Source organism: Struthio camelus, chromosome 31 (genome assembly GCF_040807025.1).
Source record: "Struthio camelus isolate bStrCam1 chromosome 31, bStrCam1.hap1, whole genome shotgun sequence".
NCBI lineage: Eukaryota > Metazoa > Chordata > Aves > Struthioniformes > Struthionidae > Struthio > Struthio camelus.
Genome location: NC_090972.1, coordinates 4618318 through 4634391, shown reverse-complemented (window position 1 = coordinate 4634391; position 16074 = coordinate 4618318). Strand labels below are relative to the sequence as shown.

The window sequence follows — 16074 nt, the reverse complement described above, 5'->3', positions numbered from 1 at the left end:
GAAATGCGATGAGATTCAATGAGAGAGATGAGGTGCGATGACCCAGGCTGCTGAGCTTTTTCTGGTATAAAATAATGAGCCAGACCTGCTCGCTGCTTAAAGCAAAGAATGTTAGCCGGCTGTGTGTAATCCGTGATCCTGAAAGCAGAGGAATACATTAATGCCAGTGACTGGTTTTAAATAATTAAAACAAGTTGTTTAATAGTGTATACGGAGTTCATCTACATAATGCATAAGATGGAGGGGTGGGGGATGCAGGTCATTAGCCCATCCTTGATATGCGACTCCTCTGTCATTGTGTTTAATTGTCATCCCTTGATTTCCCCTTTTTTCTTTTTTCTTTAGATCAAAGGTTTGGAGTGGCTAGTGTCCTTATACAATAATAATCTGAATGGTATCCTGGCAGATGAAATGGGTCTGGGCAAAACAATCCAGACCATTGCTTTAATTACATACCTCATGGAGCACAAACGTATCAACGGCCCCTTCCTCATTATAGTACCTCTCTCGTAAGTGCAATGTGTGAATTCATCACCCCTTTCAGCATTGAAAAGCATAGAAAATGCTTGGCATGGTTACTGTGGCTGTGGCTGGTTCCAGGGCTGTGGTATGATTCTCCGTTCTGCCAAGGACAAGATTTACCATTCCCTTTTTCCTCTCCCTCTTTTTTTTCCAGAACTCTGTCAAATTGGGCATATGAGTTTGATAAATGGGCTCCTTCTGTGGTGAAGGTCTCATACAAGGCAAGTACCAGCTTTATTTTTGCACTCACCTACTGGGCTCTTTTGGCTGCTCCTTTTGTGAGGATTCCTTGAATGCCAGTTTGCGTTTTCCTCTCCCCACTATAACAGTGTTTCCATTATCAAAAGGAATATGGGACTCTTCCTGGCACTAAATAGATTAAATCCACATTTGTTTCTCATTCCTTAACAACAGAAAGAATCTGACTGATGCTGCCTGCACAAATGTTCTAGCTGCGCTGCTTTTATATAACCAGAACAATTGTTGTCATGTTGAGAATAACTACTCCTACCGCCTCTCCTTTCCGAGAACTATGTTCTAGCTTAATGTTTCTTTTTAAATTCTGGTACCAGGGCTCTCCAGCAGCAAGACGAGCATTTGTACCTCAGCTTCGAAGTGGAAAATTCAATGTCTTGCTCACTACTTACGAATATATCATCAAAGATAAGCACATTCTTGCTAAGGTAGGTGAGTTCTCCCAGCAGAAGGCAACAGAAGCTCCCTGTTAGGTGTTATGTGCATTGCAGTAGAGAGGTCATCCAGCCTCATTGTGCTAGTGGGCATTGTACAGGCGTAACAGAGACAGTCCCTGTCCAAAAGATCTTGCAATTGAAGTGTGAGATGAATGGGTTTTTTTCCCCTCTTGAGTCTCTCGTTATCACGTGTTAGGAAGAGAGGAGCTGCTGCTTACCCTGACCAGCCGGAAAAGAGTTGATGTAGTATTCTCTGTGCCATTCATTATTTTTGGCTGCATATAGTGTGATAGTGCAAACCTTTTTTTCACTTTTAAAAAAGTCAGTCATGGAACTATGAATATATGTTGGAAACCATGCAAGATTTTCATCACCTTTCTATCCCAGCTGATCAGCGGAGATTTTTATATACTTAGCAGCATGCCACAGGGCAAAGATTTTAGGCCTCACTTATTTTTGAAAAGTTGCACCCTTTTAAAAGGATGTAGGCAGTATGTCAAAACCCTTTACATGAACTGGTTTGGTCTTTGCTTAAAATAGTTCAGCTTGGCACAACAGATAGGCAGCACCGCTTCACTTGGTGACTGGGGTCTGCACATGTTTTCAGATCCATTCAAGCTGATGCGCCTTTTCTTACCTTGACAAGGCTTTGAAGGGAACTGTCTTCTCTTTTCTTCTCTCCTCATACTGCTGAGAGTTAAATGAAGTTTGTTTGTTCATGGCCAAAAAGCTCAAGAAATATTGAAATTCCCAAAAGCTAGCATCAATCTCTGCCATCTATTTGGCATTAGCATTCTTCCTTTTTTCCTACTCCTTCCTTTTTTTGTCTCTGAGCCAGAGATATAAAGTGCTCCTGATGGGAGCAGTTTCCAAGCAGCAGTTTAATAGAAGTTTGAGTGGGTTTCTACAGTCCTTTTTCACTGTGATCTCTCCTGCTCCATTGGACAACTCTGGAGGCACAGTTTTATCAAAGGTTGTCAGTGTGATTCTCCAGTCATAGACGGAGCTCAGTAAAAGTGCTGCAGCGGGGAGAGCTGCTGTCTCTGTCTTGCCCACACTTCTGTTGTTCTCCTGCCAACAGATCCGTTGGAAGTACATGATTGTGGATGAAGGGCATAGAATGAAGAACCACCACTGTAAGCTAACGCAAGTCCTCAACACACACTATGTAGCTCCACGTCGTTTGCTGCTGACAGGGACTCCACTACAGAATAAGCTACCAGAGCTGTGGGCTCTGCTCAATTTCCTCCTGCCAACCATCTTCAAGAGCTGTAGCACGTTTGAGCAGTGGTTTAACGCTCCATTTGCCATGACAGGAGAAAAGGTAGGGATGGAAGGAAGCGTTGTGATGGCAATTTAAGTTGGGACAATTTAGGGCTGTTGTCAGCCACCAGGCTTTTTGGTGGTGTGTGTTTATAAACTTCAGGAGACAGATATGCTCTCAAAAATCTTTAACTTCTGCTAGTTAGATTAGGGGCATCATCTTCCTGTAAAGCGGTGTTTCTTTAGTGTGGTTTTTACTGGTAGAGTAGAAAACTCAGAGCGTAATTGAATCCTGGAAATGAGAGTAGATGGACTGTTCTCCTGTCACGTAGATATCTGAGCATCGACGTGAGAAGCCGGTTGGGCTCTTGCCAGCATAGATTCTCAAACCATGAAGGTGCTTTCAGTGCCATTATGTTATTGGTTACGTATCTCTTTGAAGAAACTCCTCCTGAATTGCAGCAGCTGAGGTTATACAGAGCAGGTTATCACACAGCCAGGGGAAGATAAGTGAGCTTGAACTTAAAAATGAAGTCAATGCAGAAACCTCAAACTGTGGTGATCGCATCAAAGAGACTTTCAGCTAGAAAACACAACCTCCGTAAGCTGTGTAACTGGGATTTCTTCATTACGTCTTACCCTGACCTTGGGACTCTTGCGGTCTTTGAGGGGTGTTGAGGAAAGAGAGGAACTTCCACAAGTCATTGTATAACGATTTTGTTTCCTGGGTGAAATAGGTGGATCTGAATGAAGAAGAAACAATTCTGATAATTCGACGTTTACACAAAGTGCTACGTCCCTTCCTGCTAAGGAGGCTAAAGAAGGAAGTAGAAGCACAGCTGCCTGAAAAGGTAAAGGCTGGAAGAACAACTTTGTCCCGCTCTTCCTACGTGTCTGTGTTCGTTCTCCCCTTGTTTTCATTTGGTGCAGTTTACTAAGCTCCATCAAGAAGTAGCTGGGTTAATTTATCTGATACGAGGTTTTAGAGGTGCCCTCAGGCTTTAAAAATGGATGAATTTGTGCCGCACTTTAAAAGAATTCCGTGTGTTTGTAGTCCGGCATTGGAGAAGCTCGCTCACGTTTCTTGTGGAATTAACCTCTCCTTGGTCCTTCCAGGTGGAGTATGTGATCAAATGCGACATGTCGGCATTGCAGAGGGTGCTCTATAGACACATGCAGGCCAAGGGAGTACTCCTCACGGACGGATCCGAGAAGGATAAAAAGGTTTGGCTAAAGAAGTCCTTGCTTTTGGTAGATGCACCTTCACTGTCGGGCAGTGGAGCTGGGGAGGGGGTGTCTGTTCTGTACGTGTCAACTGCCCTCTGGGCTTTGGAAGACCTTTCTGCTGGTGAGGTCAGCGTTAGTTCCTGACTGACTTCAACCACCGGCACAAAGAACAGATGTAGCATGAACCCGTTTTATGCACCGTATGAACATTCAGAGACTGTGGTAACTGGTTCAGAGCAGCTGTGGGCTATTCCTCTGCTCAAGTGGATGGCCCGTCTCTAGATTATGGATTGAGTTTGATCTGCTACGAATCCCTCCCGCTTACAGGCGAGCCTTGGAGGATGTGGCGGATTTCAGTGTGTGGTTAACTGTCTGCTAGGAAATTCACTGAGGCCACCAGCTGGCTTGTAAAAGTGGTTTAAAAAGTCAGATGGCAATTAATTAAAAAGAGGAGGGGGGGGGAAAAAAAAGACACTTTGGTTTGGGTTAATAGCAAAGAGGTAGAGATAAAAAATTCCTTGTTCTTCCATCTACCTCCTTTCAACTCTCTGTTCCCCTAAAGCAACTGCCTTTTAAACACCCTTCATTCCTTAGATTTCTCAAGGTGATTTTAAAACCTTGAAATTCATCCCTTAGCTAACTGAGGAAAGCCTGTCTGCCCACCCAGCCCACTGCTGTTTGGGGCAGCTTTTCCAGCTGTGGGTTTGGGGAGTGTGCTTTGCCTGGAAGTTGGCCTGCCCTCGGGATGCACCTCGTGCTAGATCTGCCCAGCACTTTGGGATGTGCGCTCCCAGCTAAATACTTCTAGAACGCTTCTTGTGGACACCTCGATAGCTGTTGTAGTCAAATTCACATTTCGAATGTTCTGTCTCGTTTGTGCAGGGTAAAGGCGGCACAAAAACCTTGATGAATACGATCATGCAGCTGAGGAAAATTTGTAATCATCCGTACATGTTTCAGCATATAGAGGTAACGCATCATCAGTTTTTGCAAGTGTGTTGAGTACAGGTGCTTTGGAACCTTGTAAAAACTATTCTGGTTTCACCCTCCCCCCGCAATCTGCTGTCTGATTTGAAGGGAGGTGTGAAGAGTGGATAAAACAGCCGCTTCTTGCTGCTGTGTCATGGCTGCGCAGACCAGCTAGGATCAGTGCGTTAAAATCATGAGTGCAGGAGCTAACTGCTTGGCCAGCTGAGCATAAACTCTGTGGTGTTGCGTGGAGTTCAGTCGCATTTCAAAATGTTCCTCCTTGCCATCCAAAATGGCTTGAAATCTGTTCAGACACGTTCAGTGAAGCAATGTTGCCTGAAAGTGTGAAATCAGTTGTATTCATTGCCAGGTTGATCTCTTTGGACACAATCTCTCTCTTCACATAGACAGCAAGACATTGGTTTTTCATCTGGCACCAGGGAAGCCTTTGAAAACCGCTTCGTTTCTGTGCGTGCTTCCCAACGCAGCTGGTCGTTTCACAGACAGGACCTTTGCTGTTGCCGGTTCTCCCTCTTTGAACCTGGTGGCCAGTTTCCTTTTAGGGCAGTTCCAGGACTTTGTTGGATTTCTTGGTTACTTGTGCGTGTGAGAACAGGGGTATTTTTTGACATTGTTCCTCTTTCTGGTTGCAGGAATCCTTTTCCGAGCACTTAGGTTTCACTGGCGGCATTGTGCAGGGGTAAGTAGGCTATTTCAGAATTTTAGCAAGCAGGGATATTTTTAGCTTTTTTTGTGGTGTGGGTTATTGGTGCATGCTAAGTGACCTCGCAATACTGTAATGGGCACTGATAATTCTTATGAGAGGAAGATACCTTGTTTTTAGTATTGAATTCTCATTTCCGCTCTTCTATACCAGACTAGATTTGTACCGAGCATCGGGGAAATTTGAGCTCCTAGACAGAATTCTTCCCAAACTGCGAGCCACCAACCACAAGGTGCTGCTGTTCTGTCAGATGACTTCCCTCATGACCATCATGGAAGATTACTTTGCCTACCGTGGATTCAAATACCTCAGGCTGGACGGTGAGCATCTCTGACGTCCGGGGGTGGCAGCCTCCTGCCTGTCACTTGAAGCTTTCAGCAATTCAAACCCCACGTGTGTAACTAATGAGCAGTTAGATAAGCCTCCTTTCTGCGTTTGCCAGTGTGTACTCTTTCGACTTGCAAGTGAAGTGTACTTTATGGATGCGTTGTTTGTTTCAGATAATAAACCGCTTACAGGATGCAGAAAAAAGATACAAAGTGCCAGCCTTTAACTTAACTTTAGCAGCATCTGATTTTATAAAGTTAAACTTATCTACTGTTTATTCTTGAAATTCTGAAAGATGCTGTTAAGGGCTGGGTGACGTATAATATGTTAACGTAAATATAAATAATTCAGTTGAAGTCCGCTTTTCATTCAGAAGGAGTGCAGCATAAACCATAAATGGAAAAAATCTGATCTAGTAAATAAGGAAAGTCAATTCACCATGTTGTGCTGGAATGAGACATTAAATGCTTGCAAAAAAATACACATGCAGCCAGCAGATTGCTGAAGTGTGCGCAGACCCATACCCTCTCGGGTAGCAAAAGCAGTACTTCTTAGGGAATCAACCTTCTGAACAAAGATAAAACTACTAAGAAGTCGGAAGTGCAAAACAAGATTAGAGCACTTATTTAAATCAAGGCTTCTTGAATTAAAGAATTACATGAATTAAATCAGGCTCTCGGAACCGTTCACTCCTTCGATCACAAAATCTATTGACTTTTGGCGCAGGATGGGCGTGTTACTGTAGCATCATCCTCGCGTCCAGTACGTGATCCGGCCGTTTCCATTAAGAGCAGGGTAGTAATGCACCCTGTGTGGCCAGGCCTTCTGCCTTCCCCCAGCGCTGACCTGGGAGAGTCTCCCCCCGTGGTGCTGAGGCCTTGACAGCCTTTGTCAACCACAACCGGTGTGAAGAGGTGTACTCCGAGTATTTGCAACTGTTCCCTTTGCTGTAGTGGTGAGCTCATCGTACACTCTGAAATATCCCTAACTCTTCTCCGATTGATACGTCTAGGTGTGTATGGAGACGTGTGATTTGCCAAGCTGAGTTTCTCTGGGTTCCACCTCAGAGAGCTGGAAGAGGATGGTCTTGGGGGAATACAGGCTGGGAGAGACCCTTGCGTGTCACCGAGTCCGGTCACTTGCTGCCGCAAGCAACGTTGTTTAATAACCCTGCTCTTACGCTTACCAAACGCTGTCTTAAAACCAGTTGCGTTTTTGGAGCCACTGTCCTTCTGGGAGGCTGTCCAGAGCTCTGCTACTTTGGAGATCTGATCTGCAGCCTAAACTTGCTCATGGGCAATATAGAGCCCAAGTCGTTTTTATATGAGCAATACCCACCAGCTATAGCTGCGATTCTTCCCATTTGCCCTGTCTCTCACAACCTTTCTACGGAAAGCAACCATATACCTCCTTAGGCTGTGTTACGTTAGGCTGACCAAGTCACGCTGTAGCATCCTCTCATCAGATAAGCTCCGTCACCCTGACTGGGCTTTCCCCTCCACGCTTCGTTCTGAACTTGTCGTTCTTCATCGCTGGCACAGTATTCGAGAGGGCTCCTCACCGGGGCCGTTGACACTGGCGTTAATGTCACAGTGTCTGTACCAGAAGTACCTCTTCTGGGCATCCCGGAGCTGTCTTTGCCGCCCCTGGAGCTGCGGTGTGGAGGATGGTGGGCAATGCTTTCCGAACGACGCAGAATCCCTTCTCCTGTGTCGCCAGGTCTAGCGCCGTAGTGTTTATTGCCTGTGTGTAACCTGTGGCAGAAATAATCATGCCTCTCTGTTTCTAGGAACCACTAAGGCTGAAGACCGGGGCATGTTGTTAAAGACTTTCAATGAGCCAGGCTCCGAGTACTTCATTTTCTTGCTGAGCACTCGAGCTGGCGGACTGGGTCTGAACCTCCAGTCTGCAGATACTGTGATTATCTTTGACAGCGACTGGAATCCTCACCAGGTAAAAAAAACAACCAACCAACCAAAAAAAGCAGTGAAACAGATGGAGAAGACGGCTCTGGTTTCACTTGCACGCACAGAAGAACACCTCACTCGGTCTTAAGTTTTAGCCCCTCTCCCTGCCAAGCCTGGAGAACTGCAGCCTGTAATGGCAGTTTAGCCTTACCACGAAGATCCAGCCTGTGAGCTGTGCGACTATCGGCTGCTTTGCTTCTCCCCCGAAAAGCTGCTGTTTTTGTCCTTCCAACACTGCCTGCCACGGTGTCGTGGCCGAGATAGGTCCCTTGCGTAAGAACCTGGCTGTTTGCCTTCTCGGCTACAGGTAGGGCTTGGTCCTGAGAGATGACGTAGGCTGCAGAAACAACAAGAGCCTCTTGCAGCTGCAGTTACATGATTCTTTATGCTAACAGTAATGTTTAAAAATTGACCTCAGCTGCTGACAGAGATAGAGAGCCCTTCCTCCTCCCTAGCACGTGTTGCGTTAAGACACCGCAACTTTGCTTTTATCCTGTGATTGTGCTTCGCTCTAAGCCCAGGGCCGGCTGAGAAAGCCGGTGGAAATGGCTTTCCACTGGTGGAAATTCACAGACAAACTCCCAGTGATAAACAGCCTGTAAGAGCCAGAGAGAGCGGTCCCCGAATACTAGATGCGATTGTCTATGTTATTTTTTCTTCTTTTCTTATTACATGCGTCCAATCTCATAAGGGTAGAGTAGCCATCAATACAAGTTGTTTTGATTAACTGAATTTCCTGTGGGCGTAACATGATCCTCAGATATCGCTGAGAGAGTTCAGTGGGAAGCCCGTAGCCCTTTCCCATGATGTGTTTAAAGGACCAAATATTTATCTTGGAGGGAGCTGGGTTTAAGTCAGTTGGCAAACAATGCGCGCTTCCCCGGCAGGACTTGCAGGCGCAAGACCGAGCGCATCGCATCGGGCAGCAGAACGAAGTGCGCGTCCTCCGACTCTGCACTGTGAACAGCGTGGAGGAGAAGATCCTTGCCGCGGCCAAATACAAGCTGAATGTTGATCAGAAAGTTATCCAAGCCGGCATGTTTGACCAGAAGTCCTCGAGCCACGAGCGAAGAGCTTTCCTCCAGGCCATCTTGGAACATGAGGAGCAGGACGAGGTAAGGGGCAGCACAGGCCGCTTCCTGCTACTCCAGAGCGCGAATGGCGAACGTGTGGCTGGCTTTGCTCCACTGCTCTTTGCGTCCTTGAGGCCAAGGGCGTGGGGGCTAGAAGGAAGGAGCATGAACACTTGTTTCTATTTGAAGTGAATTTTAGCGTCGGTGAAAGGTGCCGGATTGACAGCCCTGGAGACTGAAGTCCTCTATTTATCCACAGAACAGATACAGCGCGGGCAGCGGCAGTGGCAGTGCAAGCTTCCCCCACACTGCCTCAACCCTGTGCCTGAACGCTGAGTTGGAGGAACCACCTCTAAAGGTGAGAGGGGTTGTTCAGTCTCCACGCCCATTCAATCCTCGGCCTTGCTGCTGAGACTGCCAACGCACGTGCCAGCTCTGATTGATGGTGGTCTTTGAAATGTGGATACCTGTCCGCTAGAAACTGGACTGAGACCACCAAAATAAAAAATTTAAAAAAAAAAAAAACACATCTTTCACGGGCAACCGAACAAGCGTCGGATGGTAACGATGTTCGGTGCTGTGTTCCGAGCGTACGAACTGCCGCGGCGTCTTCTCTCGCCATTGAATCGGGAATTTAAAATCTTGCAGGAAGAAGATGAGGTTCCCGATGATGAAACGGTCAACCAGATGATTGCGCGGCACGAAGAGGAGTTTGACCTTTTCATGGTGAGCATGGCACAGGCTGCGGAAGAGAAGTGATGCCTGCTGTTCTTCCGAGTAGCAGCTAAAACGGTCTTTCTAACAGAAATCAACTGAGAGTGCTAAATGGAGCCGTGATTCGTTCGAGTTCAACAGGTAAAACAAAACAACAGAGCAGGGGCTCAAAGTCAGGACGCTTGCGTCTGCCTCCCCGCTCTGGTAAGGGATGAGGCTCTGGGTGCTGTCGGCCCCGCGGATGCAGGGAGAGCAGGAGGCTGAGCCGAGCCCCGGCGGCTGTGTTCCCGCTGCAGGAAGGAGATGGGGCTTGGAGGTTTGAGCGAGCTCTGCCCTGTCTCGCGTGCAAGCTTTGCACGGTCTGTCGGCTTTATGCCCCCGTACACCGGTCATAAACCAGGACCTGGGTGTGCTGTGCAGGCTCCTGTTTTAAAAAAAACAAAAAAACACAAAAAACGTTTCCCACCCAGAAGAGCTCCGGTCTGAGACGACTGTTGGAGATGGGATGAGGAGCATTTAGAAAAAGAGGGAGGAAAGACTCCTTGTTTCTCATGCGAGGGGAGGAGAGCATTTAACCCAAAGCCTCATTTGAGAATTACAGATCTCGGATGAAAGGCTCTAGTTCAGGCAAAACATTAATTAGAATCGGACATTTGTGTAATGCTTTGTGTGTCTCCTCCAGAGCCCCGAAATTGACTTTCTAAATCGCAGCCCCCGTCAGCCGTACCAGCGCTGGCACGCCGGCCTGGAGCCCTCAAGGGACCTGGTAGCAGAAGGTACCAGGCGACTGATTTGAAAAAGGCTGACGGAGAGATAAGAGCTGCCCGACTCTGGCAAAGCAGCTGGAGTAATGAGATGCAACATACTCTTAATACCTGCTTTCTGCCTCCTGTTTGGGCCGTCTCCCCTGTTTACCATACCTTGCTGCAGCCGATTTGCCTGTACAACTGGGTTTATTTTTAAACGGTGCCTACTGAGCTGTAGTGAGCCGGTAGATATCAAAACACTTTCGGTTCCTCACGTGGGTCCTCCCGTCACAGGCCGCAGACACCACATGCCCCAGGGAATCGCAGGGTAGTGTCCTCTGACCCTGCCGGCTGCGCAAACAGCCGTGCCGCTTTCCCTGCCCGTGCCAACACCTGGGCCAGCTCGGAGAGCCCCGAGCCAAGTCCTGCCCTGCGCAAGGTCCGTCCTCGGGTCACCTCGGCGCTCTCGCAGGCTGTACCGTGCCCGCGGAGCTGTGACGCCGTTTCAGACTCGCGCGAGCGTTCCTACAGGGACGAGCTTAGCGCGCGGAAACGCGTTAGGGTAGTCGCTGCCCTCCGTAGCTTTGCCAGCAGCCCCACAACAAACACCTCTTGTTTTAGCGCATGGACCTAGACCGCAGGCGGGAGGAGGCGCGCAATCCCAAGCGCAAGCCGCGTCTGATGGAAGAGGATGAGCTGCCATCTTGGATCATCAAGGATGATGCAGAGGTGGAGAGGTTAACATGTGAGGAGGAGGAGGAAAAGATGTTTGGGCGAGGCTCACGGCACCGTAAGGAGGTGGACTACAGTGACTCGCTGACTGAAAAGCAGTGGCTCAAGGTATACATGGTACAGCATCGTTCTCCAATGGCCTTCTCAAACCTATGCTTCAGCGCTCATGTTTGTGTGTGTGTGCGCGCAAGAGCAAATACCCAGTTCTGGAGCCTCTGTCGGTGCGTGGCTGCGTTAGCAGCACGGTGCTCCGCGCCCCGCAGCAGAGCCGTTCCCACCAGCTCCAGAAAAACTGCCTTGTGCTGCAGAGCTTGTCACACGGCTTGAATTTGGCCTGCCGAAGGCAAAGCGCAGTTCGTTTGCGCCTTCCCGAGCGCGGTTGCTGCCCGGCAAGCCGGGTTTTGGTATCACCGTACGAGGCTGGTGCTTGGTATTTGACCACCTCACCTCACCGCATTGCGGGGCCCCGGAGGTTTCCGGTCGTGATCCCGTGCCATAGTCGGTGGTTGCTCCAGCAGGGTTTGAGCATCCCCGTAAAACGCTGCTGGGCAGACTCTGCGCCTCCGCGTGCGCTGCTGAAGGGTGCGTTTGTGAGCAGGAAGAGGGGGGCCGCCTCGGCTAGCACGTTAAGTTGCTGTATCAAGGCCGGCGTATCGAGATCTTTTGGGAAGTGGGAGTCGAGAGAGACTGTAGAGCTACTCCACGTGGTCGGGTACTGTCTCTCCTGAGCCACGTCTCCTCCCCATCCCACAAATACCCTTTCAGCAAATTCACCCCTCATCGTAAAATACCGTCATGGTCACTAAAAAAGCCCCTCGGTGGCTGGTATTCCCTTATTTAAAGCCAAAGTAGAGAGAGTCTGGGCGCAAGGAGCAGGGCTCTACAGAGCCTCCTTCTCGGGAACGGAAACCCCAAGTCACGTCTCTGGTCCCGTGCTGAGCCCAGCTGCGTCCGTAAGACGCCTTGGAGATGTGCCCGAGGGAAGCCGCTTAGAAGCGCCCAGAGCTCTTCAGCAGGTGTTCGCGGCGCTGGCGGTTCGCTCTGACCTGCCGCAGCCGGAGGGCGGTTGAAAAAGCCCACGAGCGTCTCGGCCGCGACCGCGCCAGCTCCCTCCTGGGGTTGGGGGGAAGTCCCTGGGCGAGCAGAGGGGGCCCGGCAGCCGCTGCGCAGGCCGTGGCGGTCCTCAGCGCCGCGAGCCGCGTAGCTCCTCGTCGCCGACCCGGTGACCGCAGCGCTAGCGGTTCCTGTGTTGCTCCCCTGGGTTAGGCGATAGAGGAGGGCACGCTGGAGGAGATCGAAGAGGAGGTGCGCCAGAAGAAGTCTTCCCGTAAACGCAAACGGGACACGGATGTCGGCTCTGCCACTCCTACCACGAGCACCCGCAGCCGGGACAAGGATGACGATAGCAAAAAGCAGAAGAAGCGCGGCAGGCCGCCCGCGGAGAAACTCTCCCCCAACCCGCCCAACCTCACCAAAAAAATGAAGAAGATTGTGGATGCCGTGATCAAGTATAAGGACAGGTAAGAGAAGCAGGGGCAGGTGCCAAGCGAAACCGTTCCCACGCGCGGCCGCGGGAGCGCGGGCTGAACCCCGGCCAGGGAGCCGAGAGCGCCACCGTCCCTCCCAACCCCGGCTGCCCGTGGGTGGCCTTGGACGAGAGCCCGCGCAGCGCCTCTGACCCGCCGGTGCGGCGGGAGTCCCTTCTCCGTTCTTGGCTTGTTGGGGCGGCTGAGACTTGCGAAACGCTTGGAAGAGCAAACGGACCGAACGCTGCCTGCGTCCAGCTGGCAGCTTTACTCGGAGGGCTGGAAACGAGGAACGAGTTGTCGGTCGACCTCCCCGCGGAGGGCAAGTTCTGCCGCGGTCCCAGGTGCGCAGCGGCCGCTTCGCGCGGCCTCGGCAAAGAGCGGCGCTCGCGATGAGCGCGGCGCTCGCGGCTGCCGCCTGCCCGGTCCGTGCCTGGCACGTGCGTGTGCGTGCGGGCTGGCTGCGAAACTCCTCGTCCCTTCGAGACCGTCAGCCGACCCGTTAGTGCTCTCGCAAGCGGTTTTTCCAGTTTGTAGCGGTAGTGGCCCCGCAAGCGCCAGCAGCCGCCCTGCTGCGAGGTGGTCGCCGGCCGCCGCCTCCCGCGCCGGACAGCCCGGCTGTGCCGCGGGCACCTGGGCGCAGGTCGCGCGTTCAAAGCCCGAAACCGTCTCCCCGGGAGAGGGGCGGCTTCGTGGCTCCTTTCCGCTGGCCTTTCTCGCCGCTTGCCTTGGCCTCGGAGGGGCAGGAGGCAGTTCTGGGCGCGAGGTTTGCGCCACGGTAGCCGGGCGGAGGAGCAGGCTTTCGCTGATGGCTCGCCTCCAATGCGGCTTTTAAAAAGCCGCTGGAGCGTCAGAGGTGGCTTTCAGCACCTGGCTGAGCGCGGCGCCCGCAGCCCCGGGGGCGCGAGAGTAACCGGCTCCCCGATGCAAGGCGAGTCGCGCCGCTCGCGTTTCCGAAGCCCCCCTGGAGGAGAGCTCAGCCCCCGCCAGCAGACGGGAGGGGATCTCTTCCGCTTGCGGAGAGCGAGCTCCGCTGCGTGCCCTCTCGCTGCGCGGGAGGCAGAGCTCGATGGCCGGGGAGCGGCTCTGCCGCGGAGCGGGCTGCCCGGCTCTCGCCTTTGACGCGCCGTTTCCCTTGTTTTGCAGCAGCAGTGGACGCCAGCTCAGCGAAGTCTTCATTCAGCTGCCTTCCCGCAAGGAGCTGCCGGAGTACTACGAGCTCATCCGCAAGCCGGTGGACTTCAAGAAAATCAAGGTAACCGCCGGGAAACGCGGCGGCCGGCCTCGCGCCGGGCTCCGAAACCTGAGGAACGCTGGAAGCGGCGCCGCTCCGCCTGGCCCCGGCGCTGCGGCCGGCGGCTCGGGGCTTCCTCCCCGCGGTGCCCTGCCGTCCCGGCACGAGCCCACCGGGGCCGGCGCCGCCGTTAGCCCCTGGGAGGCAGCTGCCGGGGGCTCCGCGCTCCCGGGGTGTCCGGTGCACGCCGTTCCCTTCGCTCCCAAAACGCTCTGAGCTCCCGGGGCGGAGCGCGCGCGTCGTGTCCGGCGTGAGGCCGCGGCGCTGGCGGGCGAGGGAGCGTTCCGGGAAGGACAGGCGGGGAGCGAGCGGAGGGCGCGCAGTCCCCTCGGTCGCTGCCCGGCTACCGAGCGCCGCGGCGCCGTGCGGGAGCAGGACTCGACTTTGCCCCTTTTCCCGCAGGAGCGCATCCGCAACCACAAATATCGGAGCCTGAACGACCTGGAAAAAGACGTCATGCTGTTGTGCCAGAACGCCCAAACCTTCAACCTCGAAGGCTCGCTGGTAAGGCATGGCGCCGCCGCCCCGTGCGAGCGGGGAGCGACGGCCGGGCCGCGAGCAGGATCCCGGCCCCGCAGCGGGCCAGGTGCTGCCCGCTCCTTCCTCGCGGGAGGTTAAGAGATGATGCCGCTAAAGGAGATGACGGCGAAGCGCGTGGAGCCCGCGCTGGCCCAGCAGGCCCCGGCTGGCTGGCTGGCTCGCGGGGCGAGGGAGGGCGGGAGCGCCGCGGCCCGGGGTGGGACGCGGGCGCCGCGCCGGGAGGCGTTTCCCCGCTCTGACCCCCGCGCCGCTCCCGCAGATCTACGAGGATTCGATAGTGCTGCAGTCCGTCTTCACCAGCGTGAGGCAGAAAATTGAGAAAGAGGAGGACAGCGAAGGTGAGGACAGCGAGGAGGAGGAGGAAGGAGAAGAGGAAGGATCTGAATCCGAGTGTGAGTACTCTCCCGCGCTGTCGCCCCTGCACCGGGAGCGCGCGTTTCCGGGAGGGAGCGGACCCTGGGCCTTCTTCCCCGCCGGGGGAAGCTCACGCCGCCCGCGCGCCCTGCTCCGGGGACGGCGAGGACGTCCGGCGCCGAGGGTGGGCGGCGCGTGTGCGCGCGGGCTCCCCGACGCCCCACGGCCGCTCCCGGGGCCGTCGAAGCGGCAGCATCCGGGACGGCACAACGTCTCGGCGAGCGCCGCCGGACGGGCGGCAGGGGGAAAGCGGGAAGCCCCGCACGGAGCCTCTCGGGGGCCCGGCGGCGGCGGTCACCGTCACGGCGTCTCCTCCTTCCCCTTCGTAGCTCGATCGGTCAAGGTGAAGATCAAGCTGGGGCGGAAGGAGAAGGCGCAGGACCGGCTGAAGGGCCGCCGGCGCACCAGCCGCGGCTCCCGCGCCAAGCCCGTCGTCAGCGACGACGACAGCGAGGAGGAGCAGGAGGAGGTAACGCGCCGCCTCCCCCCCGGGACCCCCGGGCGCCCCGCGGCCCCCCGCCCCGCTCACCTCTCCCTCTCGCCTTGCAGGATCGCTCCGGCAGCGGCACGGAGGAGGACTAGCGCCACGTTCCGCCGGCCCGTCCTTCCCGAGCGGAGAAGCCGCGTTCCCTTAGCTCTAACGGGTAGCAACGACGTAGTATCAGACTTGAGTAAACTGTATAAAACTCTTCCATATTTATACCGCAGAGAGATGTAGGACTGTTCGTGTCTTGCCTTGTCCTGACATCAGTAGCGTTTGTAACAGCATTAACTGTTTAAAAGAATTACGGATCGGGGAACACTTGATATCTATTTTTTTCTTTCTATGGCAGTACTGTTTCGGTTGCAGTATTGGCTCACTGTAGTTTTAAAGCGTGGATGCATGTGCGTAGCAGTCCACTCCTAGTACTGTATTTTATGAAACAGGCCCAAGCGCCAGCCGCTCGCCGGGGCGGGCAGCAGCGCCGGCCGCGTGTGTCAATGTCACTGGATTTCAAAACGGTAATAAATTAAACGAACGTTGCCTGGGTTTTATTCGCCGGGGGGTTCCCCCCCCCCGGCCTCCCCGCGTCGCGGCTTTCCGGCGTCCCCGGCGCCCTTCGCTCGTCCGCCGCGTTCCCGGCACGTTTCCCTGCCCCCAGGAGCCGCGGGCCGAGACGCGAATCCCTTAACGCCGGGGAAATAACGACTGATTAACCAGCGCTGCTCGCGCCTTCGTGAGGGCTAAACCCCGCGGGGGGCTAACGAGGGGCTGGTGGGACGGGACGGCGCCGTATCGCCGGGGGGTGGGGGGGGGGGCACGTTTGGGGCCGCTTTTCCGCCCCGGAGCCACCGCGGACTTTG

General features: G+C 53.6%; 1 protein-coding gene across 12 annotated transcripts in view; it reads left to right on the top strand.

The window, feature by feature from the left end:
• Positions 1 to 15753, top strand: part of SMARCA4 (SWI/SNF related BAF chromatin remodeling complex subunit ATPase 4) — a 36790-nt gene extending 21037 nt beyond the window's left edge. For 4 of the 12 annotated variants that reach the window (XM_068922950.1, XM_068922951.1, XM_068922952.1 and 1 more), the window contains 20 exons: positions 346 to 509; positions 677 to 743; positions 1095 to 1205; positions 2296 to 2538; positions 3215 to 3328; positions 3594 to 3701; positions 4587 to 4673; positions 5327 to 5373; positions 5551 to 5717; positions 7514 to 7677; positions 8579 to 8806; positions 9024 to 9122; positions 9413 to 9490; positions 10846 to 11073; positions 12223 to 12476; positions 13629 to 13737; positions 14179 to 14280; positions 14576 to 14708; positions 15060 to 15199; positions 15280 to 15753. In XM_068922950.1, coding sequence (XP_068779051.1) covers positions 346 to 509; positions 677 to 743; positions 1095 to 1205; positions 2296 to 2538; positions 3215 to 3328; positions 3594 to 3701; positions 4587 to 4673; positions 5327 to 5373; positions 5551 to 5717; positions 7514 to 7677; positions 8579 to 8806; positions 9024 to 9122; positions 9413 to 9490; positions 10846 to 11073; positions 12223 to 12476; positions 13629 to 13737; positions 14179 to 14280; positions 14576 to 14708; positions 15060 to 15199; positions 15280 to 15312 — 2676 coding nt within the window. In that variant the 3' untranslated portion in view covers positions 15313 to 15753. Of the gene's footprint in view, positions 1 to 345; positions 510 to 676; positions 744 to 1094; positions 1206 to 2295; positions 2539 to 3214; positions 3329 to 3593; positions 3702 to 4586; positions 4674 to 5326; positions 5374 to 5550; positions 5718 to 7513; positions 7678 to 8578; positions 8807 to 9023; positions 9123 to 9412; positions 9491 to 9569; positions 9620 to 10845; positions 11074 to 12222; positions 12477 to 13628; positions 13738 to 14178; positions 14281 to 14575; positions 14709 to 15059; positions 15200 to 15279 lie in introns of those variants that run through there. The other 8 variants (XM_068922957.1, XM_068922955.1, XM_068922954.1 and 5 more) reach the window with 8 other exon arrangements.
• Positions 15754 to 16074: the final 321 nt, after the last annotated feature.